This window comes from Ananas comosus, linkage group 3, assembly GCF_001540865.1.
Source record: "Ananas comosus cultivar F153 linkage group 3, ASM154086v1, whole genome shotgun sequence".
NCBI classification, from domain to species: domain Eukaryota; kingdom Viridiplantae; phylum Streptophyta; class Magnoliopsida; order Poales; family Bromeliaceae; genus Ananas; species Ananas comosus.
Window position 1 is genome coordinate 16,600,874 of NC_033623.1, and position 26,380 is coordinate 16,627,253.

The following is a 26,380-nucleotide window of genomic DNA, read 5'->3' on the forward strand; positions in this document are numbered from 1 at the left end:
TCATCTTGTAATGTCAATTACTGTATAAGAATTTATTTGGGAACAGCGCTGCCTGATTTTGAATACGTGGCAATAATTTTTTGTGAATTTATTCATTTTGAAAACACATTTTATTATACACTATTNAAAAAAAAAAAAAAAAAAAAAAAAAAAAAAAAAAACCTCTAGGCCATCCATCAGTTCTTAAAAGAAGGCAAAATTGATCCAATGCCAGAAGGCTTCAACCAACTTAAAAATTAGTCAAAACCAAGGATTTATTGCTGGGCTCTCGGTCCAGCACCAGCTTTAAAGTGGGCCGTCCGCGCGGGCATTTCGTTCTGGAAGTATCCGTGGCTGATGACAGATTGACGGTGCGAGCCACCCCTTATCAGGCCATCAGTCCCGCTCCATCAAACCAGAGATCACGACCATCGATGGAAAGAGCACTAACATTCTCACCCGTCAGATTCCACGCCTGCCCTCGCCAGTTGCCACCACCGTCCCAGTAAAAAAAAAGCTCTCCCGTCCCCCAGACCGCAAACCCACCTAAAAGGCTATAACCCCCCGTTATCTATCGCATCGTTCCCCGCCTCTCTATCTCAAGTCCTCCGGATTAGGTTTTCTTCTCCTATTTTTCCTTCGTCCGCCGCTTCAATGGCCACCTCCGCCGCCGCTCGGGCCATCACCTCCTCCCCCGTCGCTTCCTTCCGATCACCTGTCGCCCTCTTCCTCGCCAAGCGCTTCTTCGTCTCATCCTCGCGCTCCTCGCCCGCTCCCCTTTCCGGCCTCGTCCGCCTCCGCACGTCGCCGCCGATCCTCGCGCGCGCCACCGCCGGCGCCGGCGCCGCCGCACGGATGGGTTCGGTGCGGTGCTTGGCCCGGCGCGCGGGAGACTCGGCGTACTCGCCGCTCAAGTCCGGTTCCGGCGGCGGGTTCAGCGACCGCCCGCCGACGGAGATGGCGCCGCTGTTCCCCGGCTGCGACTACGAGCACTGGCTCATCGTCATGGACAAGCCCGGCGGCGAGGGCGCCACCAAGCAGCAGATGATCGACTGCTACATCCAAACCCTAGCGAAGGTCCTCGGAAGGTACTCCCTCTCCTCCCTCCTTCTACCATGGATTTTCTTGGCCTGTTCCGTTTCGCTCCCAATTAATCGTTTGTTTTGTGCCGACATAGTGAGGAGGAAGCGAAAAGGAAGATCTACAATGTGTCCTGCGAGCGCTACTTTGGATTCGGTTGCGAGATTGATGAGGAAACTTCAAACAAGCTCGAAGGTTTGCATTGTCACCTCTTACGGTCTTTCCGTATTGGAATTAGTAGTCTCTGTGGTTGAGATATTTGTTCAGTCGCAATGTTATCCTTGAAGAATGTAGCTAAGTTTGTGGATGGATTGGTGAAGCAGATAATTATGGGATGAGAGCGAGCATGAGATCGTAACATGTAGATCATATGTTTTCCCCCGTTAGTTTACGGTGCATTGCCATTAAAATAGATGCTATATATGTGAATTTTGATTAACTTGGTTCTTGGTAATAATTGAGTCTTTGTAAGACCGCAGTGTTGAATCTGTTGCAGAAATTAATTATGTTCCAGATGGTCATTTTGTTTTACATGCTTTAACCTCTAATTCTCAAGGGCTCATTATTGAGATGATTACATTTATGTTGAAGGTTCTGAATGTAAATATGATGATGTGGTGTTTGCTTGCAGAGTTCGTTCGAATAATGCATATTGTTTTCTTTTTCAAGGAGAAATTGTTTGATTTCAACTTTCCTTTGACAATACAGGTCTTCCTGGTGTTTTGTTTGTGCTTCCGGACTCGTATGTTGATCCTGAGAACAAAGACTATGGAGGTAAGGCATATAAAATTTTGTGTTTTCGAGTTTTATCATGAAATTTTTTTAGTTTGTTATGAAATATTTGCAATTTCCTTTTCGAACAACATCACTTTTCTATGTAAAGAATTGAATGGTTCAATTAAAAGAATTGAATGGTTTGGGACTCGCTAGCAGAATAACGTGATAGATATTGAGTAATTATCACATCGTTGTTTATCTGTTTTGCGGTCGGATGCATAGAGTCCATATTGTCACGGCAGACAAACCTTAGGAAGCAATGCCTTATTCTGTTTGCTGATGGGCTATTATTCGTCATCCATTTACTCTTGTTGTCGGTGTTGATGTCGTAGCGCATGAGTTAGTCTGAAATACTATGCTATATTTGATCGCCTGCAATGTCCTGCTCTCATTCATTGTCAAGCTAGTAAGAAGCAGACATGTTATAGCTGTTTATGTCAGAGGTGTTTTTTTATACATTTGTTATATGATGTGTGTGTGTGTGTGTGTGTGTGTGTGTGTGTGTGTGTGTTGTCCTTCGATTCCTAAGATGAAGATAACCTATTGATACAAGAATAGAGGATCGGATGTTTTATAAGTTATGCAATATTCTGGAATGCATCGGGGAGTTTACACTATATGTATTGAATGGGCCTTGGTTGATCACCCTAATATAGTCAAGTAATGTAATCAATTGAATTTCCAGGTTACCATAATATAGTCAAGTAAATATTTTGCTTTGTGCTGGGATGAACAATAATAAATCATTCCAATTCCAACTCCAATTTGTGCAGCTGAATTGTTTGTGAATGGGGAAATAGTGCAAAGATCACCTGAGAGGCAGAGAAGGGTGGAGCCAGTGCCCCAGAGAGCTCAGGACAGACCCAGATACAATGACAGAACCCGGTATGTGAGACGGAGGGAGAACCAGCGGTGAACACGGGTCTTGTTTGGCTTAGCAGATGGCAGTGTGCAACTGGGTTTGAAGAGACTTCTTTGATAGGGATTTTGTCCATGTTTATTCAGTGTGTACCTGTGCAAACTGATGTATGCAGACAGATCATATCTACTATTTAGTTATATTATGGCCCAGCTAAAATATGTACTGTAGGCTGGTGAACTTTGTGAGTTATCTATGGTTTTTTTTCTATTTATAACTAAATGGTCTAAATGTTCCCTATGATTTGCCCCAGTTCTTCTTTTACATTTTGCTTCTTGTTGCGGCCTTCATTGGCATCATTGTTACATGATCATTCCCTTTCTCACTCGCGCCCTTTGGAAAATAGTATGTCCAGTTCGTTGAAGCCTGGTTTTCATGAAGCAAGCTTAATTAATCCCTCTTCAAGCCTGTTATGCCTGGTTTGTCGATAGCCGCTGAGCGGGTAAAAAAAAAAAATTTCAAATACCATCCATGTGGTTTTGTATTTTTTTCATTTTAATATTTTATGGTTGAAAGTGTATCATTTTCATACTCTATGATTTTATTTTTTTATTTTTTTGTTATTTTCTACACTAATTTTTTTCGTTAAATCAGTGATAAAGTTAAAATTAAAGAATACTCAAGTGAATGTTCGACAAACTATAAGTAAGATATATGAAGTTTTTTATATATAATTTAACGAAAAAATTAATAAAAAGGCTGACGAAAAGGAAAAAGTAAAATCACATGTTATATTTTAAATTATAAGATATTAAAATAAAAAAAAGTGAAATTACATAAGTGGCATTTAAAGTTTATTCAAAAAAAAAAAAAGAAGAAGAACTGCCATTCAGTCTCTCCGAGTTCCAAGAGGCAAAGGAAAATCTGGCCATATAAAAGAAAAACACTTGCACAAAAGCAGAAAAATATGGACAATGTTATTGTAGATAAAAGCCATCGATCGTCCGGTTGCTTGAATTCAGCATTCGCAAGTTTATTATTTTCTATAGCTGTTGCTAGCACATGGACGTCATGTGACGCAGTTGTAGATCTCACCTCTCTTCTTCGCACAGCGAACTAAAAGATGTTAGTAAAATCCAACGGAAGTTGGGATCCAGTGGATGACTTGATAAGAGATGGAATGCTCAACTCTCTTTTTTACATAAGTTTTTACTGGATGCTAATCTAAAGTAAGAGTTATAAGGTTGGAATTATAGGACTGGTGCTAGATAATTGGCATCGAAACAGGCCTAATCGAACAAACGAGACCGACCATCCATAGCGCAAATGGCAAAAGAATTTGATGGTTAGTATCCGAAACTCAAATTCGAATCCTAGTTTCACATTTTCAGCTAAGTTTATTTCTAAATAAAATAAACAAAGCGATAACATATTACCTTACTCTCTCTCTCTCAAAAAAAAAAAAAAAAAAAAAAAACAACAACGAAACGAGCGCGCGGGGGAACGAACGAACAAGGTGAGGCGGATATGGATATCCTCGGGATTGTGCGGATATGGATATCCTCGGGATTGTTTACCCGAACCGTATTTATGTGGGTCGCTCTATGGATAGTGCGCTTATTCTATTGGTCACCTTATCGTACTCGGATAGAGTGGATTTGGCATTTGGGGGGTTTGGGGGAGCGACCGAGAGAGAGAGAGAGAGAGAGAGAGAGAGAGAGGTGTGTGGCGTGCAATGGCGGGAGTTTCATTCCTCTCCACTCTCCCTTCCTTCCTTTTCCGCTCGCCTCATTCTTCTCNTCCTCCTCCTCCTCCCCTCCCTCTCACTCTCACTCTCACTCTCACTTCTACTTTATCCCATTTGTTTATATATATATTTTTTAAACGAACGAAGGAGTACAATTCAGTACATTGTTTTTATACTCTCCTTTTCTTTTTGTTTGAATTTCCAACATGGAATCCTTGTTCTTGAAACCGACTCATCTGCAATCTGTATTTTAGCCCTTGCAAATTTTCACTTCCATTTTCTAAATCTGCAAGACCATCCTGGCCTTCTCCGAAGAGATTGATTTTCGTGTTATTAGCAACCGCATCTCCTTTCCTTTTCTTCTTTGCAGAGATTTGAAACCATTTTATATGTATATATATATATTTTCCGATTTAACGAGCTCTTCTTTTCTTCGATTGGATACTTATGTTGTACTTCCTGTGAAACCAGGTTGAAATCTGCTGCTTCTGTAAGGGTGAGGATTCTGGTGTTGCTGATGGGGGATGGCCGTTTAATCGAAGGGATATCCTCAAGTGCTTTGGCTCTGTTGTGGGCATGGTAAGCACCGCTTTAAGCGTCACTAAAGAACGACTTCTTCTTCTTGTCGATAGGAACTCTCTCTCTCTCTTTGCTGGTGCTGTGCTTTTCTCTGTTGTCGCTGTAATTGTTTTGCCAGTTATTCATTACGGATTTTTGGAGTTCAATTTGTACTTCAGTTCTTGTTGTTATAATTTTATTTAGGTACTTGTCTTAGTTAGAGGGAAAAAAAAAAGAAAAAGAAAGGACATAATTTAGTTGACATCTTAACTGCATCTTCCTTCGTCGAATTTGACGCATGCTGCATCGGCTAAATCGGCAAAGTTATTGCTCATAAGTTATGACTTATCAATTTTAATCAATTATGAAAATTTGATTGATGCTGGGACGTGTGGCACTCATTTTCTTTTAAAATTTTTATTTCCAGACTTTTAATCATTTCACTTGCCTTTTATTTTATAAGGAAATGGTTATGAGCTCAGGGAAATTTATAGAAGCAGCTAATGCTGCTGATCTTATTCAACGCAGACAACGTGCTGAATTCCAATGTCAGTGATTTAGCATCATTCACGTTAATACCTATGTACAGAAGTTTCTGAAGTTAATAACGTTTTCTTTAATTGTTTGCTGCAGCAAATATCAAAGACATCCTTTCAGCAGCCGTAAAAGTAAGAAGCACTTTGACTCCCTAGAATCGTATTTGTCATTGATGAGAATAAAAATTCATCTAGCAAAATCTTCTTCAGCCTCTTCTTTTTTTCTTTTTTTCTTTTTTTTTTTGTGCTTTTCCTAATGCTCGTCTATTAACATCTAATATATATCACATCTTTCGAAAGGGACATCCAGATCTCATCCCACCCATATTGACCCTTGCACTAAATGATACCATGACATACGACAAGGTTAGCTGACTTGCACTTCATTTCTCTGGCCATGGCCTTTTTTCTTTTTGTTGCATAATTATCTGTGCCACTTCTTGAAATATCTGATTCATTCACGCTAAGCTTGTAGGCTACAAAATCAGGAGGCCCAAACGGATCGATCAGGCTAAGGTACAATTTAGTTAATGCTAATCAGGAGGTTCACACCTCCTCTTCTACGTCCTCGCTAAACATTACATTGCATTAACCAGCTATTTATTCTTTCTATTCTCTTTACTTTTCAACAAAAGTCCAGAAATGAGCAGACCTGAAAATAGAGGACTTTCTCCTGCTTTGGATCTGCTAGTTGAAGCTAAAAGGGAAATAGATTCTAAGTCCAAGGGAGGGCCCATTTCATTTGCAGACCTCATCCAATTTGCAGGTCACTGTTATTTTGTATTGCAGAGGCTAAGTTTTCTTGCTTGTCTCTTGAGTCAAAACAATGATGGGTTTATTGCAGAGCCTAACTTATGATGATTTGGAACTACTGGTTTTCCAACCTTGGTTAAAACTAGTTTAGCTATAATTTGCATTGCATTATGCTTTGATGTTTATTAAGAAAATTTCTTGCAATCCTGATCCTGAGTTACTTTTCTGCAACAGCACAAGCTGCTGTGAAGAAAACCTTTCTTGATTCTGCCATCCGGAAGTGCGGTGGGAATGAAGAGAAGGGTAGAACGCTATATACAGCATATGGTTCCAATGGTCAGGTATGTTAATTTACTTTTGATTGTCCTCATATTTTTCGGTGCCTGTTTCTCATTTGAATGGCCAAAGCAAAAGGCCCCGAACAGGTTACTGCTAATCTGATCAAAATTTGACCAATTTAGCTTATCATAATGAACAGACGCCATGAGTAGTATCGGTCAGGTATATTAATGTACTTTTGATAGTGCTCATATTTTTCGGTGTCCATTGCCATTCGAATGGCCAATGGGAAAAGCCCGGAACAGATTACTGCTTATCTGATCAAAATCTGACCAAATTAGCATAACCATAATGAACAGACGCCATGAGTAGTATCATTATGTTCACAATTGCAGTACAGTATAACATTAGCTGCTGGCACATTAAGATTGTAGAGTTGATAGCCATTAATCTCGTCTTAATTCTCAATATTTTCTGGAAACGGAGAATGTTAACAGCATATATTACATTAAAACCTTCCAACAGTTGATGTTCTTTTCTTGCTTGTGTACCTTTTTTTTTTTTTTTCCTTTTATAACTAGAAACTCATAATTCAAGCATTTGCTTATAGGTTGGGTATGCAATTGACACCGTCCGTGATATGCATCTTATAAATATAGACCTCTATCTAGTAAAGAGTAGTTATATTAAAGCAATATTTTAAATGTCAAACATGGGCATGTGTTCCATGTCAGTGGGGATTGTTCGACAAGCAATTCGGACGAACAGACGCTCAAGAACCTGACCCAGAGGGAAGGATTCCTCAATGGGACAAGGCCTCTGTTCAGGAGATGAAGAATAAGTTCTCTGCTGTTGGTTTTGGTCCTCGCCAGGTACCTTCTTGCAATTTTAGTTTTTGGGCGGTAACTTCTTTATTGTCTTTTTTGATGTTGTTTTTGCAGACACAATACACTATAATCTCGACAAAAATAATTCTTTTCTTGAGTAATTGGCCAACATAAATGCTTAAGATGAGCATGCAAACAGATATTTTCTGTTTTGGTAGGATTTTGCAATGTATATAACATCTGAAAGTTCTTCCCTAGTTTGAGGAAATCGTTGGTATACACCTTGTTTTACTTCCAGAGGTCAATTAAAGTTGTTGCTTTCAGCTGCTCTAGTACTGACTGCTGAATAACCAAGAGTTTGTGGCTATTTTACATAATCTTGAAAATACAGAGCTAAAGTCATGTAGTATCAGGTGCCTCGCAAATGCACAAATGTCCTACATTATTAAGTTCATAAAGTTATATTTAGTCTTTCACTATCAACTTTTATCGTATATGAATTCCAAACGCGGAGTCTCATTTTCCAGTTTTCCAAATTCAGTTCTCAAAAAGTTGGCAATCATACAGTTTTACTATATTTAATTCACTTTGATAGCAAATAATGTACCTCACTATACTTCTGATGATGGTCTCATAGTGGAGTTTTCTTGCAGCTTGCTGTGATGTCTGCGTTTCTGGGTCCTGACCAATTGGCTACTGAGAGTCTCTTAGCATCTGATCCAGATGTTCGTCCATGGGTTGAGAAGTATCAGCGCAGCCGAGAGACTGTGTCTCAAACTGATTATGAGGTGAGAGTTATCAGTTTCTTCATTCTAAAATGTGAAATAAAGTCACTTGATCTTGTCGCTCCTTTGTTTTAGTTTGGTAAGCACTATTTGTTCAGTTGAAAACATCTCGATGTGATGCTTTTTCATACGCTCTACTCTGCAGAGCATTGTAAGTAAGAAGATGGTGGTACTTTTTGTCAGCAGGATTTTCTTTTCGCCAAAGCTTTTTTGTGTTCACCACATAAATACTGTTTTATGGAAAATTACTAATTCATTGATCAGAACAGTTTTCCAGTAAAAAAAAAAAAAAGAAGGAAGAAATCACTGACCAGGATTCATTTTTTGCTACATGTTAATTAACGGATTCCATGATAGATCCAAAAGCTCTTATGAATAGCTTAATAAGACTCTGGCTTTTCAAGAGGCAACTATAACCGCAAACAGAGTTCTCATATATAGGCTTGGCAAATACTCTATATTTTAGTAATCTTTAGAATTTAATACTTTGTTCAATTTCTTTTATTTCTACTTTTTGCACTGGTTAATGTTTTTTTTTTTTTTTTTTGGTTTTAATTATGATTATGGCAGGTTGATCTGATAACCACCCTCACAAAGTTAAGCACCCTCGGGCAGAAAATAAACTATGAGGCTTACACATATCCGGTGCAGAAGATAGATTTGGGTAAACTGAAACTGTAAGGGCCTCTCGCTGGCATTCCTTTGACATCTTTAGGAAGAGATCAAAGGAGCAAAATTTTGAAAATCTGGTCACGTGGTGCTGCCTGAAATTACCCAGTGTTCTTTTGTGTGCTGTTTGGTGCTTGGCTTCCCTCGGGGCATCAAATTTTGCCAGCGGGAGCTCAGTGTAGCAAAGATTCATATTGTGGCACAATATTATTATTTTCATTAATTTTGTTTCTGATAACGTCCTGCGTGCGAAACAAATGTGTTTGATTAATCCTATGATAATGTGGTGCGAGCGGAAGAACTGTTCCTTTTTTTCTTCTTCTTTTTTCCTGTTTTGCTGTATTTGGTAGAAAAAGGATGTTTTCCGGGGACGAGGAAAGAGAGTGACGAAGTGACACTCGAATAAACATTGAGGGATATTGAGGTAACTAATCCCCACTCCTTCATTAATAATTATTTGACAATATAAAATTCCACGAACAGGACGAGCGGGGTTGATTCCAAAACGACGGCGACGGAGTTCCTACGGTGATAGCGAGAAATTCACGGACTGTAATGCGTATTTGAGTCTTTGATGGCGCCGTCGATATGAATGAATCCATGGCGTAGTTGTTACTTCGTGTCATCGTCAAAAAGCCGGCTGTTGGTAATTTAATTTAATAGAAGCAGGGAAAAGTATATCGTCCGTTCCGACCGAGTTGACTAATGCAGCTGAGTGTTAATTAAACCATTTAACAGACTAAACTGTTTTTGATCCGGAAGAACGAGTCCCATCGTCCAGCTCCAGGCCTCCAACCCGTTAATAAACGTCGAGAATTAATCATTAATTTATTAGCTCATTCCTCCAATCACCAGATGCCACCTCACATCCTCGTACACAGCTAAAGTCCACGTGGATCACTTTTAGATCCCCTTGCGTTTAGCACCAATCAGTTCCCTCGAGCCTCCCTCCCCGGTTCAAGGGTCGTCGTCCACGGCGCTGACTCGAACCGATCCGGCTCCGGCCCGATCGCGTCGCTTCTTCCTCTTTTAAACGCCCATGCCCCTCTCCAACGGTCGTCTCAGCCTCCCCTTCCCTTCCTCCCCCGCAACAACACCCTAACCCTAGACCTCGTCCCTCACCCCGCCCATGGCGTCGTGCCTCGTCCTCCTCGCTCTCTCCGTCCCGCCCGTTGGCCTCCTTCTCGCCCTCGCCGTCCTCGTCCGCCCCCGGCCCGTCCGGATCCCCCTCAAGGGCCGCCACGTGCTCATCACGGGCGGCTCCAGCGGCATCGGCCTCGCCCTCGCCCGCTCCGCCGCCGCCGAGGGCGCCCGCGTCTCCATCCTCGCCCGCAACGCCGCGCGCCTCGAGGAGGCCCGCGACGCGATCCGCCGCGCCACGGGGTGCGACGTCTCGGCCTTCTCCGCCGACGTCCGGGACGCCGACGCCGTGGCCCGGGCCGTGGAGGCGGCGGGCACCGTCGACGTGCTGGTGTGCAACCACGGCGTGTTCGTGCCGCAGGAGCTGGAGAAGCAGGAGCTCGAGGAGGTGCGGTTCATGGTGGACGTCAACCTCATGGGCACCTTCAACCTCATCAAGGCCGCGCTCCCCGCGATGAAGCAGAGGGCGCGCGACACCGGCCTCCCCGCCTCCATCGCCATCATGTCCTCCCAGGCCGGCCAGGTACCTCCTCACCTTCTTAGATCTGTGCAATGCGCACGATTATCAACTTTATTAAGATTTTCTTGATGTCTTGCATTTTAGTACATATCGCAATTTAGTACCATATGCATCAGTTCTTATCTAATCGGGGCACTTGCCATTTGTTTGTCAAAAATTGTTCTTGAGTCAAGTAGCATAGCATTAAGCAACTTATGTTAAGGAATGGAAACTGCGGTGGATCTGCAGTAATTTGCCAAGTTCTTTTTTCCCCAAATGGATCTTGTCTTGTAGGTGGGAGTTTACGGTTACACGGCTTACTCAGCAAGCAAATTCGCCCTTAGGGGCTTAGGGGAGGCATTACAGCATGAGGTCATCGCGGATAACATTCATGTGTCCCTGATATTTCCTCCAGATACAGAGACCCCGGGCTTTGCTGAAGGTATGTGCCATACGCTCTCCGAGCCACGCACTGAATATTTTTCCTTGATTTCTTTTCCCCACTAAGAACTGATGAATAAATGAAAACTATACTATAGGAATCTCCTTAAATTGACAGTTTTTCATATTGCAACTTTTAATCTGGAACACATGATGGATAATAGTTTTTTATGCTAACCATTAGGTCCAGTTTAGGCACATGAATATTTTCAGGTGATATAATTTGCATTGGCTGATATTTTTTTACGTCTGCAAGTGTGTTGTGGTGGCAATTTTCAAGTGTGCATATTTAGTGATCCAAAATAGGTTGTAGGGCCACATTAGGAAACTTTTCTAGCATACTGTTAGAAGTTCTCTGGGACACATAATTCTTTATTCACTGCTTATACTTATATTGCTTGTTTGTTAATATTGACTTAAAATGCTCATCTACTCCTATCTGATCTTTCTACTTTTATGTTAAATGGAGCGTTTTTTTCGATTGCATTAAGGTATGAATTTTCAGGAGTAAAGTATGTCTAAGCCGACTCTTATGTACAAGTCCAAAATAAATATTTTGTATAAAGATGTCTATTTATTTTCCTTGCACTTCCAATTCGTAGTGCAGGCGTAAATGCAGCCTAAGATGTCTAGCATAGGATACCTATCTATAGGTGTCTATAAATTGGAGTAAGTGATTTAAGAAGCTTATGCATGCTCACTTTCATCTTTACTGATCTGGCTATCAAATTCTTAGGCTAGACAAAAAAAGATTTTGTGTTTGCTTTCATGCAGTATGTACTAGTTAAATCCCATTTTCTAAATCATTTCATTGAATATAGGTTGCTATTGTTCCTACTCTCAATAAATCTTGGAAATCTTTCTTTTCAGATTAAGAAGGTTTAGCAATACTTGTATATTTAGCAGCCATTTTATTGGATTTTTAGATCCTTAACATCCCCCGTATGTGTGCCGTATGTATTTCAGTGTTGCAACTAAAGAGTAAAGAGCTCAACAGTTTTAAACGAGTGATCTCTCTTTGGTGTTAATAGTTTAAACTGGTGCTCTAGTAAACCTCATCTTTCATACGCCAAAAAACTCCTGTCTTCACATCTCCAAGCAATTGCTGTGTTGCTAGAATCTGGGGTCCTCTTACTTATCAGATGAATTCATGCAACTACATTTGCCTACCCAATGCAGAGCATAAGAGGAGGCCAGAGCTGACGAATATGATAGCGGGATCATCAGGCGAAATGAAGGCTGATGATGTCGCCAGAAAAGCACTAGATGGCATTAAAGTTGGCAAATTCATTGTCCCCTGCAACTTCGAAGGTACCATGCTCTCCATAGCAACTGCTGGCTTGTCTCCGCAAAGATCATTCTTGGGGGCACTTTTCGAGGTGCTCGGTGCCAGTTTCATGCGCTTTTTGGGTCTATGTTTCCAATGGAATTGGTTTACTACTATAGAGAAGTGGCACGCCAAGAAGAAGAGGGCATGAATAGCCAATAATAGTTTCGGTGATGTTAAATCCTCCTTGTCTTAATGAAAAGCGTCAGTAGAAATTTTCCTGCTATAGTAACATCCTCTAGGTTGGGTTGGTTTATGTATCGTTCAAAGATTTATGTTGTTCAACTTTTCTTAAACCTGCTATTATACTTTTTTTGAGTTACTGATGCGGTGGCCGTGACCACTCTCTTAGATCAACTGGAGGAAATTATGTTATATTGTTGTTGTTGTTGTTGTTGTTTTTTTTTTTTTTTTTTTTTTTTTTTCGAGAAGCATGCTTTTCACTTCATTCATTTTTTTATAACTGAACTTAATTGAGACTCCAGTATCGTCATCAACTAACCTTTTGTCACTTATATTAAAAACTGTAAATTTATATTGCAGTCTAGAAAGCAAGACTCATATTTTAGACTTTACTCCAATAACTGAGATAAGTAATTGCCTTCAAATTTATATGTATAATTCTTCAATGTCCTTTCCATGGGTACAAGGAATAGATTTCGAAATGATAGTGAACTAGTTTCCAATCCCATATTTGGTAATGAGGTGCTAGAATGTAATCAAAGACCACTAATTTGAGAGAGATGATGCCTTGTGGCATGTTGGAAAGTTACAACGACCTTGCGAACATCGATCAAAAGTTGGCCGCCGGTCAATATCATATAGGCCAGCCAAAATGTGGCAAAATACATCGCATATGGCTTACCGAAACCACAAAATAGCTAATCAAACCGTCAAACGCTGATAAGGATACATCGCAAATAACAAGCACATTCCAACAAGGAGGATTCACTGCAGGGTTAAAAAAACTCATATACGTGTTTGATAAAGCATGGACATAACCAAACTCAGGCACTATGAGTAATACTTGGCGTGCCTAGAATTTAAGATGTTTCAGACGTCAAAAGCAGCTAGCCTACCTCATACTAAACCGCCTGTCAACAAGCACCACGATGAAAACTCATTTAGCAGCAAGTTCTCTGGCTGCAAAAATAAATGGTGAGATCCAATAATCAAATACAAGGTTACAAATTAAATCAAACATATAAATCAGTGATTATGCATGAAATAAAAATTGTTGTCACCGATGGTCCTTGATGATTCTCATTTGGGATTTTCCAACATGACATTGAACATTTATACATATAGAATCTTAAAGCAAGTACATCTGCAGTCTTGTAGAACAAAAATGGTTAATGGGCTCCATAGCAAGGAACGAGTATAACTCCGATTATGTAGAAAGATTCACCGCTATTTGAGACAGATGGTACAGCTCTTAAGGCCTAAAGGACACATGCCACCGCCAATGATGCAGAGACAGTTTGAGAAAGATATAATAGATCTTAAGGTCTAGGGGACACATGCCAACTTGATGATGCAGCTACGTTCATCGTGTTTAGTAGTTTGAAAAAGGATTAATAATTTAAGATTTACATGAAAATATAATCCACTATTTGCAGGTTAAACATTATATCAGTGTAAATGTTAAGTCCATGTTCTGCTTTCTGATGCGGTAGATGTATCATAGATTCATGGGCCAGAGACAGTCATACCATGTCTGGTACTCTAGCTGTTTTGTCCTCGTTGGTGCTGTAGAGATCAATGGTTTGGTCATTTTCTCTTCAAACATCTCGATTAAAAAGCGACAAAGTTCAGCTTTCTTTGCAACCACTACCCATCATGTTCATACTCCAAACTTGCCAAAATACCTTAAAGACTTGGAAAAACCAAAGCGGACCAATCCACTTGTACGAAAGAAATGTTTCACTTAAAACTCAACAAAAGCCGGCTTTTATGTGCCTTCCTTCCAACTCCCCTATTCGTCTTCACTGCTCTCAACATAGACAAGATTTTTATCCTTCTTTTTTAGCCTCTTATTCCCTCCATTTTCACTGGCTTTACGTAAATCCTGCTCCATAACATCTGGATTCTCTAGAGTAACATATGGCTGGATTATCTCAATAATTCTGTTGCCATACTTCTCTGCCTTGACTTTCCCGATGAGCTTCTCTAGCTGAAAAAGTAGTATATATATGTGAAAAGTATGATCAATTACCAATTTAGAATCAGCATTTGTAGAAGGCTAAGAACTAACCTCTTCTATGGAAGTTGGTTTTTGGTGGCCCAGCATATTAATCTGTTGCATAGATAAAACGGCATGAGGGAATATTCCCCCATGGCTGGAAGAGAGCTCTATCCGCAGCTCATCGAGTTTAGTCTCCAGTCCAGATGTCCTGGTTCGTTTATTAGCACCTTTTGGACTACCACCTTTATTACCACGCTGACCAATGGTAATCTCAAGCTTAACTGCTTTTTTTCCTGTGAATAGCAGCATATACTCATACTACTTTGTTGATGAAAAATTTGTATATCTATTGCTCTTGCATTATCCTGCATCTTGTAAATGAAAAGTCTTAAAATGCACAGCCCCCTTCTCAATTAGAGGCCATTTGGAAATAGGCCCATAGAACCCTCTTTTTTTCCCCTTATTTTGAAGCACCCATAAGCTTTTAATTTTAATTTAAGTAATTTCTGTTTTGTTGAATTAGGGATTCAATTAAATTTAACAACTCCATTAAGTTATTGTTAAATCTACTGGCTCTACCCACTTTTCATTTGCGGATTTCATTAGTAGTTAACAACTGATAGCTAATGGAGCCATTATTTTAACAGAATCTCCAATTCAACTGATATAAATAATTTGAATCAAAAGAAGAATAAGCTGAGGCATATCAATTGAAAAAGTTACATTTTGAAGGAGTTGATTACAATATGGCCTATTGAGGGGCCTCCAACATATTTGCCAGCCAAAAAATCATCAAAACTTGATATTCACTGTCGATTCCGACATTGTAAGCAATGTGCACACTTCAGTAATTCAAAATGTAGGCCAGAACTGATGAAGAGAAAGTGCAGTATACAAAGAAAACTCTTATCATGATTATAAAGTATAAACATTAGTACAGGATTACAGACTTTAAAAGTGAAAGAAGAATAAATTAGGATATCTCACCTTGTAATGCTTGCTTCCACAATGGCCCTAGTGTAACATAAGCGTTGGTAGCATAGGCTGTATGTTGGAATTCTTCTTTCTAAAGGGAAAATTATTCACTCAGTATGTTCTGTAATGCAAGTATGTAATATTGTAGTTACTAATCAACAAAATCAAAAGAAGATTACGACCCATCACTTGTGTTGCAGTCTGTTGTATGAAAAGCATGTGCAGATGATTGGATTTGATCATAAAAGACAAAATAAAATAAATTTTCCTAGAACACCATGAGGAAGCAGTTCTCTTTTACCCGTGTTTCTCCTGAATTTGCGCATTATAGTAATTATTATGGAAATATTCTTTAAGGAATATTTTGAAGTCTGATGACCTCTTTTGTTAGGGGAATAGGCAGCACTATCAACTTAAACCGCTTATCAAATGACACATTTAAAAACATTTGTCCGGAAATTATCCCAACTAATCACTCCCAAGTTTTCTGGGGGACTACGGGTGAAGCAGAAATTCTTTATCAATAAGCATACCAAATTGGACAAAAGAAATTTATGCCATATATATATATATATATATATTGTGCTCTAAAATGGACAAAGTGTTATTTAATGCAAAAGTAGTTTAGCAGTATGATCTTTTTCTTCTATTTTCTGCAGAAATTATTATAAGATCCACTAATGAAAGAACAACATAATCACTCAAGCATCTATCAATAGTGGAAAAGAAAACATTCACCCATGGTCCTTGAGAATCTGTGAATTGAGTATTTACCACTTACAATTGAATGCAAAAAGGATCTTAAAGCGAACAAATCTTAGCATAACAATTATGAGTTAAACATATATTCTAAATAGACAAAAATCAAAATAGGTGAAATAGCGGTACTGAACTTGAGAGAAAGCATAATGTGTAATTAGGTTATAGAAAAACCAGTTTATCACTTCATCAACTATTTTTCAGTTAACTATTAACAACATAAGCAGATCATCTTACCAAAACACGGTCCAATATGAGTAGAATGATCAACTGTTCAACTTCCTCTTTCTTAAGATCAGAAGCTGGGGTATTTGAAGCGCCTGCTTAAGAAATTATATAGTTTCCGTCAGTGGTTGTGGGAAAAACTTTATTTATGTCGATGCACGAGCAGACCATTAACAAAGGAAGGGTTTGGTACTGACTATTACAAATATCATAAATGAAGCTTAAATAAAAGGTTGCATCCAATATATTATCAATCAATAAGCCCCTTACGCCCTCCCAGCCCAAGTTGCATGGTGACAATCATATCATTTGAAATAGATTTTATATAACATTCTGAAAATTTCACAAATTTGTGCAACAAACATCCCTCTAAGGAAATGCAAATTATTATGGTTCTTTTCTAGCAGATCCATTCAACATAATATTGCAAAAGTACCACCTAAATAGTTACATAAATGAACTTTCTTCCCTGGTTTATTTTTTCCTACTACTTTATCACTTTTACTCAGGACGACCCATCGTTAAGCAGGGCCATCAAACTTGCTTTTAATCTTTAAAAAATAATTAGCAGCTGTTATTTACTTGTACCAACTAAAACTGAAATCAATGCCAACATTATCAATCGCGTAAAATCTGTAAGTAGAAATGAAAATAAAAAACAATGAACTGACAACAGAATATATAGTTGCATCAGGACATGATGGCATGATAATATTTGTAAAAACAGTTATTAAGTATAACCAACATATAAGTGTTAGGGATGCTGTAAAAAGTTACGGTTGTAATTTCAAAAATCTCAAGAAGAAGCACCTTTGCGGCCAGTAAGATATTTATGAAGGGGTTCAAAAATAGGGTAACAAGGTGTACAGTTTCACCAACTGAAGAATAGTAAAGCTTCTAAAGAATCCTCAGAATGTATACTCTCTCTTATTATATTAAGGATATTGTAAAACTTGGGGGGAAAAACATACAAAAAAAAAAGGAAAAAGGTTATGTGCACATAAAAGTTTCACAGTTCGGCAACATTTTATGACTACCTAGCACCTTCGTTTTGTCTGTTCTCTGATTGGCAAAAGATCCATACAGGACACAGATCAATATAATATACTTTGGATTTACCATACAGGAAATCAAATCAGATCTGCAGTATTATGGATAATGTTTGTCTGTCAAAAGTACTACCTGAAGCCTTTATCTTTGCTCTAAACCTGTCGACTAGTTGCAACATTGTTGCTCTCTGGTCATTCGATTGCATATCGTGTAACAACGAGGCGATGATTTTTGCATGATCTGAATAGAATATATGCAGTCATCAGAATATCAGAATATACTTCAGTACTATGCATAGACATTCAGTTAGTAGAGGAATATTCAATTCATGCATCTATAGAAAGAGAGAACATGGTTTAAGGAACAACAGCTAGTTGAGGTGGATATCACCAGAAAAAATATGATGTATTTTTTGAAATATCTGTAGAATGCTTCACCGTGTTCCTTGCAGACTCTTTTAATTATGCACAATTGGTTTACAAGTAGGACAAGAACCTAATCTCAAGGCTACACTTCACCACGTTCTTATTCTCCTCTGTTTTAAAATATGATTAATGTAACTGTATCCCATGAAGTTCACAGCTCATGCCAACGGTGCCTTCTCAAATCTCAGGTGGCCAAATGAATGAATTAGATTGTAAACTCAAGTAAATACCAACGTTCTAAAATCATGTTTGAATTTATTGCAAGTCCAACCAAAAGTAAGCGCAGGCCAAAATAAAAACTGAAAACAGAAAGAGTTACATAACTAGTACAGTCACAATGTAAGAACTTGCTGACGTGGCAAGGGATGGAAAAAAAAAACAGATTCCATGAAATTCTACACATGAAATTAGTATAAACATGGCATTTTCAAGGATTACTAAAGAGGATAGCTCGAAGCCAGCTTCAACAACAGGTGCAAAACTAAAGGAAAATCAATAAGCTTGTGATATATTTCATTCAACAGGCTACTGTTATTCTTTTATGCAAAAAAACACCTCACTACTGTGATAAGTTGGAGCGCAAGTCACTTAGGGCATGTTTGGTTCGTACATTTTGGATCCGGAATGGGAATCGGTTTGACCAAATCCTGCTAATTTTGTTTGGTTCACAGGAATCGGTTTGGAACTCCCATTCCGGATCGGAATGGGAATGGTCCATTAGCTTACAAATTGATTCCGGTCTCCAAGCCCAGATTGAAGTTTCAATCCCAAGCCCACACTCTCCTCTTCCTTAGGCCCAGCCCAACGTTTCTCCATCTTATCCATTCTTTCTCTCCGTATACCAATCTTTTCCCTCTTTTGTCATCATTAAAAAAAACGTGATATATTATTTTTTATTACAATTTTATTCAAAAAATTTATGCATTTTTTTGTAATTATTGCATAAAAATTTTTAAAATAAATTCCTTTTTTTGGCATAGCTCTAACTTGAGAATAGTATTAATTTTTTTTATAAATTTTAGATAGTTTTATAAAATTATATTTAAAAGTAAAATTAGTATTATGTTATTCTATTATTTTTTATTTTGTATAAACCAAACAGTAAAATAGGAATAATTCATTCCGATTTTCAATCCAGATATGAACCAAACGTCTTGGGGAAAGAGGGCAATCCAATTGCCATTCCAATTCATTCTCATTCCATTATCCATTCCAATTCCACTATTGAACCAAACAAGCCCTTATATCAAATGATGTTACCGCACAATGGGTTAGATAAAGGCATACTCACTCACCTAATAACCAAAAAATAATAGACAGATTTTCAGTGGGCAAAAAGGAAATATGTCAGTTGAGTTAAAGAAAATTGCTCCCAAAGCAAATAGGTGAACAGCAAATTCATGCAAGTGAATCAGTCAAGTAAAACACAATATAGTTAGGTTATCATACAAGTAGCATCCACTTCCTTAATCTCGGTTCCGTAAGCACAGTTGTCACACATCCCTGAAATATAAAAATTAATGTTTATTATAGCACATTACAAAAGTTGATCAATGTGAAGCTAGCGAAAGGACAATTTATCAACTCCTATGAATAGCAATACACAATTACCATTGCAGTCCTGCATAGCCTCCCCAAAATGCTGAAAGAAAGCACTTCGACGGCATTTTCTATTGGACTGAGATAAATGAAGTACAAACCATAGAATTATATCCATTCTTTCATCTTACAGTTATGGTAAACTAAAGACTACAAAGTTGCCAGAAAATGCTATGTAAGGAATATGTAAAGATATACATTTTACCTGACAATAACGCACAATATCATATAAATTTTGCAACCCGCAGTTCTCATAGAAGACCATTGAACTCTGCATGCGAATATATAGTATGCATGTCATTCTCAGGTTAGCAACATAGAGGGGTATACCTGATAACTTAAAATAAACAAACCTTACCTGACGTGGAATATCACCAGGTCTAAAATACAATATACATTCTGAAGGAAGTCCATCTCTCCCAGCTCGACCACTTTCCTGAAATGATAAGAATTTTACATTTTGGTACTTATCTTTCATAAAGGACTCAAAAAACAGATTAAGAGTACCTGATAGTATGTCTCCATTGACTTACTGAGGCTATGATGAATGACAAACCTGACTAAATATGAATCAGAAATTATTTAGCCAATAAATAGCTCATTCAGAGGTACATCTAAAAAGATATTACAATTCTAACAGCAAAGTAAGCAGTTAACTAAAGCATTTACATCAACAATTGCTTTGTCAGACTCCAGATAAAATATGTAGAAAATTTTGGCTAGATTGCCATTTATATGTCGAAGGGCATAAATAATAACTGGCAGATAACTATTCAGAACATAAATGATAGTCCTGTGAATCTCCATTAATAACAGATCCTCATTCTATGAAAAGTTAATAACTTAATAATTCATGAAATAGTAAGATGGAACAGATTTTCATAGAAATAACTCAACGCACCATCTGGTTTATTGATTCCCATTCCAAATGCAACCTGTCAAAATTGTTATGGGAAGATAAAATTAATATAATTAAACATGAAAAGGAAAGAAATTGAAGAGAAAGATTATACATACCGTACCAACAATAACCTGCAACTTGTTTTTGCTCCAGCTGTTTGATAAAGGCAGCGACATCATTAATCGAAAAGGATTTCATAGTAAACACTTGAATTGAAAGTTGCCAAAAACACAAGAAATTAACAAAGAAGCAATAAGCCAATACTAGTGATAATTTATCGGTAATGTATGAATTTACCGCAGATGAACCTTCCCACGAGCAACCACGTCCATATCTGCATGATAATAGTCTGCTGAAATTCCACGATCACGCAGTTCCTTCGCAACCTATATAATGTTAGGGGAAAAAATAGCACATTAGACTTGTTAGTTGTTACACTCCAACTAGAATGCAAGGAAAATAAAATCCACAAGGAAGCTTCAGAAATATACTACAACATTGGAACACTGATGAACATAGATGCAGCCATGCTATTGAACAACAACGACAGACACACGCAGACACATACGCACCACCACCGCCGCCGCCGCCACCACCGTACACGCACAGGCGCGTGCACACACGCACACGCACACACAAAAAATGCAAGGAAGATAAAATCGTTAGGGACCATGGAAACACACTACAACATCTGATGATATGTAGACACAGTTGTGCTATTCAACAATAAGAACAACACACATACACATACACATTAATGACAGGACTAGAGTTTTCTGATATGGTCATGATAAAGATCAGCAGTAGGTCCAGAGATTATATATACCAATGATGTATCCGATATGCAGATTCATATACTCAGTAAGTAAACAAATGGTAACCAAATTGTCAACAGGATGACATTAATCTTGCGCAGCCTTGCTATGCATCAAAGCACAGGAGAAAAGAACTGATTAAGTGTCGAATACCAATGAAAGCAGTTCATTAACCTGCTCGCATTCCTTCCTCGAAAAACAATACACAATTCCAGATTCATTGTTTGAGCACGATCCTCGTATATAGTCTGCAATTTCATCAATCACAACTTTTCCAACTGATGACTTGTCAAGCACCTAGTAAACCAACTTCATAAGACAAAAGGCAAACTAGCATAGAAACAGAACAAGACTTTGATTCGGATAATAGGGCGTACTTTGTAAAAGAGATTAGGCCTGTTCACTGTGCTAACAAACTTAACACATTTGGGAATATGAAGCATTTCCATCAAATCAGTTTGGACTTTGTACGTAGCAGTTGCCTGCAAGGTGGAAATTAGAATTCAGGAGTATCGACACATAGTAGTATATTCACATCGAAAGTAATTGCCATAAATAGTAACTCACAGTTAAAGCTATCATAGGAATATTAGGAAATTGAATCTTCAAAATACCAAGATTCTTATAGTCAGGACGAAAATCGTGGCCCCATTGACTACAACAGTGTGCCTCCTGGACGACAACCAAAAGAACTGCAAATTATACAAGCTCAAGAACACATAAGCGAATAATCTAATTAGATCATGGTTATCAGTGCACGACCAATGTCCTGGTGGACTAATTACTGCATGCTTAGGGTGAACAACATGCCTTTATGCATTTATTGACAGACGTAAAACATGTTACAGGGAAGAGTAGCAGTACATCTCTTCTGACATCTTCTCTATTCCAGGTTGAAACTGTTAAGAAGGGGCGTGTTTTGTTTTTACTCAGAGATGTGGAGGCTATATATAAATATAAACAAAAGACAGAGCTACAGAGGTGTACATGAATTTTCAAGTTCTCCAAATAGGCAAAAAGGCACCATTTGAGGGGTATATATGCGACAAGTCGTGAAAGAGAATATAGATAAATTTCACACGAAACATATAAGAAACTTGAAATAAGCAAAAATGCATTGAAAGACAGCATGTACAGATATTTTATTAGAACCAAATAATAATCTAAATTATCTAATGCTTAACTAGATGGTTGAGGTAGCCTTATAGGGATATTAACAATTTAAGTCTTGCACGTGATTAATGTATATTTAGGGGCTGATAGCATGGGATGCAATGCCTTGACCCAGGAACCTCTTGGAAACAGTTACAATCTTACAATGTGCCAAGCTATCTACTTCAGCTGAAATTCTTATATCAAGGAATGAACATAAATGCTAATTGGTGATAGATCATAACACAATCATCTGTTGCAGATGAAAAAAAAAGCCAAATCATTACTTACGTCTATTGCTACAAGAGAAAGACGCCCACCATGGTGGCACTTTTCAAGTTTAGACATGAACCTCTTGCTTTTTGATATCTTTTCGGGAGTCACATATAATATCGTAAGTGCTCCTTCACCTTTATCAAGGGCTTTGTATATATACTTTTCGTCTTCCTTACTGGTAGTTGAGGTCAGCATGTAAGCCGGAATGCCCAAAGCTGTCAGTCCCATAACCTGAAAAAATAACATCCTACAGTAAGAAGCAAAGAAACGAGTTACAAATATAATGGATGACATGCCAAAAAAACAAAAACAAAAACAAAACAATAAGAACACCTGATCCTGAATGAGAGAAAGCAAAGGACTAACAACAAGGGCGACTCCATCACGAAGTATAGCAGGAAGTTGGTAGCAGAGGCTCTTACCGCCACCTGCAGCCATTATAACCAAAACATCTCTTCCACTCATAACAGCATTTATGATCTGGAAGTAGTCAAACATAGACTAGATGAGCTCATAAACAGCAATTATAATCTAGTCTTTATAAGAATGTTATTTTACTTATTCGAGCAGGTTTGCAAATTATGAGGTTGTAAAGCACTGAATTGCAGACAAGCCTTATGGCATAGTAAAGCCAAAAATAACATGAAAAATTATTCAAATATACCAGCGGAAGATATTCAAGAAACAGTTCCAAAATCATATTAACAACCAAAACCTGCCCTTTCAGATCATAAGTTCACCATTAGTTCTAAAACCACAAATCACTGAATAAAAAAATAAAATGATTTCAGACCTCCATTTTACCAAACATAGAAATGTAAACAATAAACTGCATTGGCAAGATAGATATATATAAAGCATATGAAGAAATATTTGGTGGTTCCAAACTTTTCTTCGCAAAAAATATCAGACTACTATGAGAAGAGGGAACTTAGATATCTTGCTCCGACAATACTTACTTCTCTCTGATTTGCTCGAAAGGAGGAGATGCCAAAAATGTTGAATCTAGTATCGTCAGCCCGGGAATCCCACTCAAAACTACCAGACCAATCTTCAACAGCTACTGGTGCAGCTTTGTTCTCTGCGCTTTGAGAAATTTTATATCCATCCAACAAAGTCTGCAGTTCAGATTGCCTCTCATACAGCTTCTCCTGACGATCAAGTAATGCTCTGATTTGATCTGAAAATATCAAAGTCAATAGGAAAAAAATTGAACTGTTGCAGAGAATGCACCATCAGCTAGGAACTATGTGAGATTATATTATCAAAGGTAGTGCTGGTAAGCTACATATCTAGGTAAACAGAGCGTACACGAGTGCATAAAGCTACACGCGTCTCTGTAGTTTCGTATAAGAATGGAAATTAATTGGAAATTAGAAATTGATTGATATCAAGAATCTTGGTGAACTTGACGAGATCGCTCTTACTTTTCCTAGATTATTGAGATTACTTTAAAGTAAGGCCGTGTGCTCTTCAAAAACTTGAGGAACTTTTACTTTAAAGTAAGGCCGTGTGCTCTTCAAAAACTTGAGGAACTTAAGCGGACGCATAAATACTTCAAATCTTTAATGGCAGTCAAAACCAAACTCCTCCATCTGAGCGAGGACTCGGTTGAATTGAACCAGTGTGAGGACGGTAAGTGTAAGATAACAGGAACTTGAACTTGCAAACAAGAGTTACTATTTATTCTTCACTCGACATCACTCCTACAGGCTACAGAGGAAAGCGCAAACCTACATCCTTCAAAACTACGTTGACAAACTTCGAAAAAGCATCTGGAAATCCAAATCGAGGAACAAAAAGTATAACGTGAAACCCGGATAAGACGATGAATTCCTTTTCTCTCTCTCTCTCTCTCTCTCTCTCTCTCTCATTACTATAGAACCAAAGAAAAAGGACAGAATAAATAAATAAATAGAAACAAAAAGGATTTTCTTGGAAAATCTCAAATTTAACTCTTTTCTAGGGTTTTCGCAGTTACCTTGGACGTCCTGGAGCTCGGCTTCCACGCAGAGGAGCTCTTCCTCGATATCGGGCTCCATGGCGCTCGGAGAGGCGGAGATCGCCGCAGTCGCCCGCGGCCCCAACCCCGAACCCGTCCGGTTGGTCGGGCTCGCCTATTAATTAATTATTAAAACGCTCCGCCTTCGCAATCGCACGCCGACCGACTAGATTTCGCCGTCCATGCGCGCCAACCGATTTGCTAGACAACGGTCTACAATGTAGCGAGCCTTTCGATTACAAGTACATCGGGCCCATGTCGGATATGAAAACCGGCTCGGCCCATCCATATAAAATAGGGAGATGGCCGCTGTTGCAAAACTGCGCCCAATCCTGCCCGAAACAGAGAGCTTAGATTGGGCCAGAAGGGTTTTTATTTTTTATTTCTTTTTTTTTACCTTTTCTTTTTTTACTTTTTTAGATCTCTATTATAAGTATCGCGGCAAAATTCTGGATGAATAAATAAGCTCAGTGATTCTAGAAGAGAACACAAAAGAACGTGTCTTTGCCCGATTTTTTTTTTCAATTTATTTGGCTAAAAGGCAGATAAGAAGTGCTTTTAGATTCACGCAAAGAGTGTCCATCTTAGGCTTTTATCAAAAACTGGCTCTATAGAAAGCATGGTCAGACCAAGAGCACCCAATAAGTAGTAATAGCAAGGGGCTTCTAATAAAATCATAATCCTTATTTCTCAAAAAAAGATAAATAGAATCATAATCTTCCTAATATAGGAAAAAATATATAAAAATAAATAAATTAATAAGTATATTAAGAATAGCTAGCTAATATAGAAAAATGTAAACAAGAAGATACAAATATATTTATTTAATAAATGATTAATAGAAGTTTTGAGCCGGCTTTTGAGTATATAATATAATAATTATCAAGAAAAAAAAAGCAAAACAAAACAAAATTATTGTAATCATTGATAATAACGGATAACTGCAACAAATAGAATAACAAAAAAAAAACATATTTTTAATTAAAATCAACCAGATTGCAGTGATAGATGGCAACTCTTAACATATTCAAGTAGTTGAGAATTGAGATATGGATGCGAATAAAAAAATATATATTTTTGATCTATTATAATCGAAAAAAGATAAAACACATTTATATATATATATAATAAAATAGTCGAGAATAGTTTGACAAGAGTTTTAAACTCTTGCTATCAGTGCAGTGGCTTTTTTTCCTACAATCTATAATCTATAAATGGTAAAATGTAGTCAAGCCTAATTGAATGTAACTTGATAAAATTTCAATAACAATATTAAATTAACTATTTCCAAATTAAATAAATCTAGGATGCGCAACCGCAGCTATTAGATATTGCCCCGAAATTATTTCCACCAGAAAGATCCTCTTCTAGTTTTCAAAAATTTCAGAAAAAAATACATTAAGCATTTATATTGCAAAGACCAATAACATAGATCGAAGTTGCATCAATAAGAAACAATTTTCTAAATGCAAAAACGTTAGCAAAATCCAATTCAGATCAAAGGTATCTTCATAGATGCTTTAGTGGACTGTAAGGTGAAGCTTTTCTTTTTTTTTGCACAGGTACTATCAAAATAAACAGAAGTTTGATATTAAAAAAGGGTAAATATAAAATAAAATAAAATAAAGGAATGAGCTGCTGAGTTTTCACAATTTTTAACAACCACGCAAATCTCTCTCTCTGAATATAAATCCTGCTGCTCCAATAATAATATCAATTAAACAGAAGGTAGAATACATAATTATCCTAACTCCAACTTT

The 26,380-nt window shown here is 37.9% G+C and overlaps 4 protein-coding genes across 18 annotated transcripts; 3 read left to right on the forward strand and 1 right to left on the reverse strand.

The window, feature by feature from the left end:
* LOC109708196 (multiple organellar RNA editing factor 2, chloroplastic-like) lies at positions 500-3,007 on the forward strand. The gene is made up of 4 exons (XM_020229840.1): positions 500-1,067; positions 1,157-1,254; positions 1,768-1,833; positions 2,610-3,007. Exons 1-4 carry the CDS (start codon positions 634-636, stop codon positions 2,750-2,752), a joined length of 741 nt encoding a protein of 246 aa, XP_020085429.1. The 5' UTR covers positions 500-633; the 3' UTR covers positions 2,753-3,007.
* Positions 4,005-9,161, forward strand: LOC109707219 (thylakoid lumenal 29 kDa protein, chloroplastic). The gene is made up of 11 exons (XM_020228353.1): positions 4,005-4,040; positions 4,914-5,021; positions 5,464-5,548; positions 5,634-5,668; positions 5,837-5,902; positions 6,012-6,052; positions 6,172-6,302; positions 6,524-6,630; positions 7,303-7,440; positions 8,049-8,183; positions 8,751-9,161. Exons 1-11 carry the CDS (start codon positions 4,038-4,040, stop codon positions 8,859-8,861), a joined length of 960 nt encoding a protein of 319 aa, XP_020083942.1. The 5' UTR covers positions 4,005-4,037; the 3' UTR covers positions 8,862-9,161.
* On the forward strand, positions 9,761-12,640 carry LOC109707218 (3-dehydrosphinganine reductase TSC10A). Its single transcript, XM_020228352.1, has 3 exons — positions 9,761-10,512; positions 10,783-10,930; positions 12,109-12,640. The coding sequence occupies exons 1-3, from the start codon at positions 9,979-9,981 to the stop codon at positions 12,405-12,407; spliced, it is 981 nt and encodes a 326-aa protein (XP_020083941.1). The 5' UTR covers positions 9,761-9,978; the 3' UTR covers positions 12,408-12,640.
* Positions 12,963-24,820, reverse strand: LOC109707216 (mediator of RNA polymerase II transcription subunit 34). Of its 15 annotated transcripts, XR_002215439.1 has the most exons (22): positions 24,600-24,816; positions 23,578-23,798; positions 22,952-23,098; positions 22,634-22,849; positions 21,758-21,862; positions 21,568-21,672; positions 21,344-21,487; positions 20,673-20,761; positions 20,492-20,528; positions 20,376-20,409; positions 19,982-20,034; positions 19,833-19,910; positions 19,680-19,745; positions 19,487-19,553; positions 19,325-19,378; positions 17,583-17,690; positions 16,413-16,498; positions 15,429-15,507; positions 14,511-14,734; positions 13,969-14,429; positions 13,336-13,399; positions 12,963-13,207 (listed from the first exon to the last, which is right to left on the reverse strand). XR_002215439.1 is itself a non-coding variant. In XM_020228345.1 (20 exons), exons 1-20 carry the CDS (start codon positions 24,658-24,660, stop codon positions 14,232-14,234), a joined length of 2,103 nt encoding a protein of 700 aa, XP_020083934.1. In that variant the 5' UTR covers positions 24,661-24,817; the 3' UTR covers positions 13,473-14,231. The 15 variants fall into 15 exon arrangements, 12 of the variants coding, with proteins under 12 accessions (XP_020083934.1, XP_020083933.1, XP_020083932.1 ...); XR_002215438.1 differs by having other exon boundaries at positions 12,963-13,399; XM_020228345.1 differs by lacking the exons at positions 12,963-13,207; positions 13,336-13,399 and having other exon boundaries at positions 13,473-14,429; positions 22,634-22,865; positions 22,985-23,046; positions 24,600-24,817.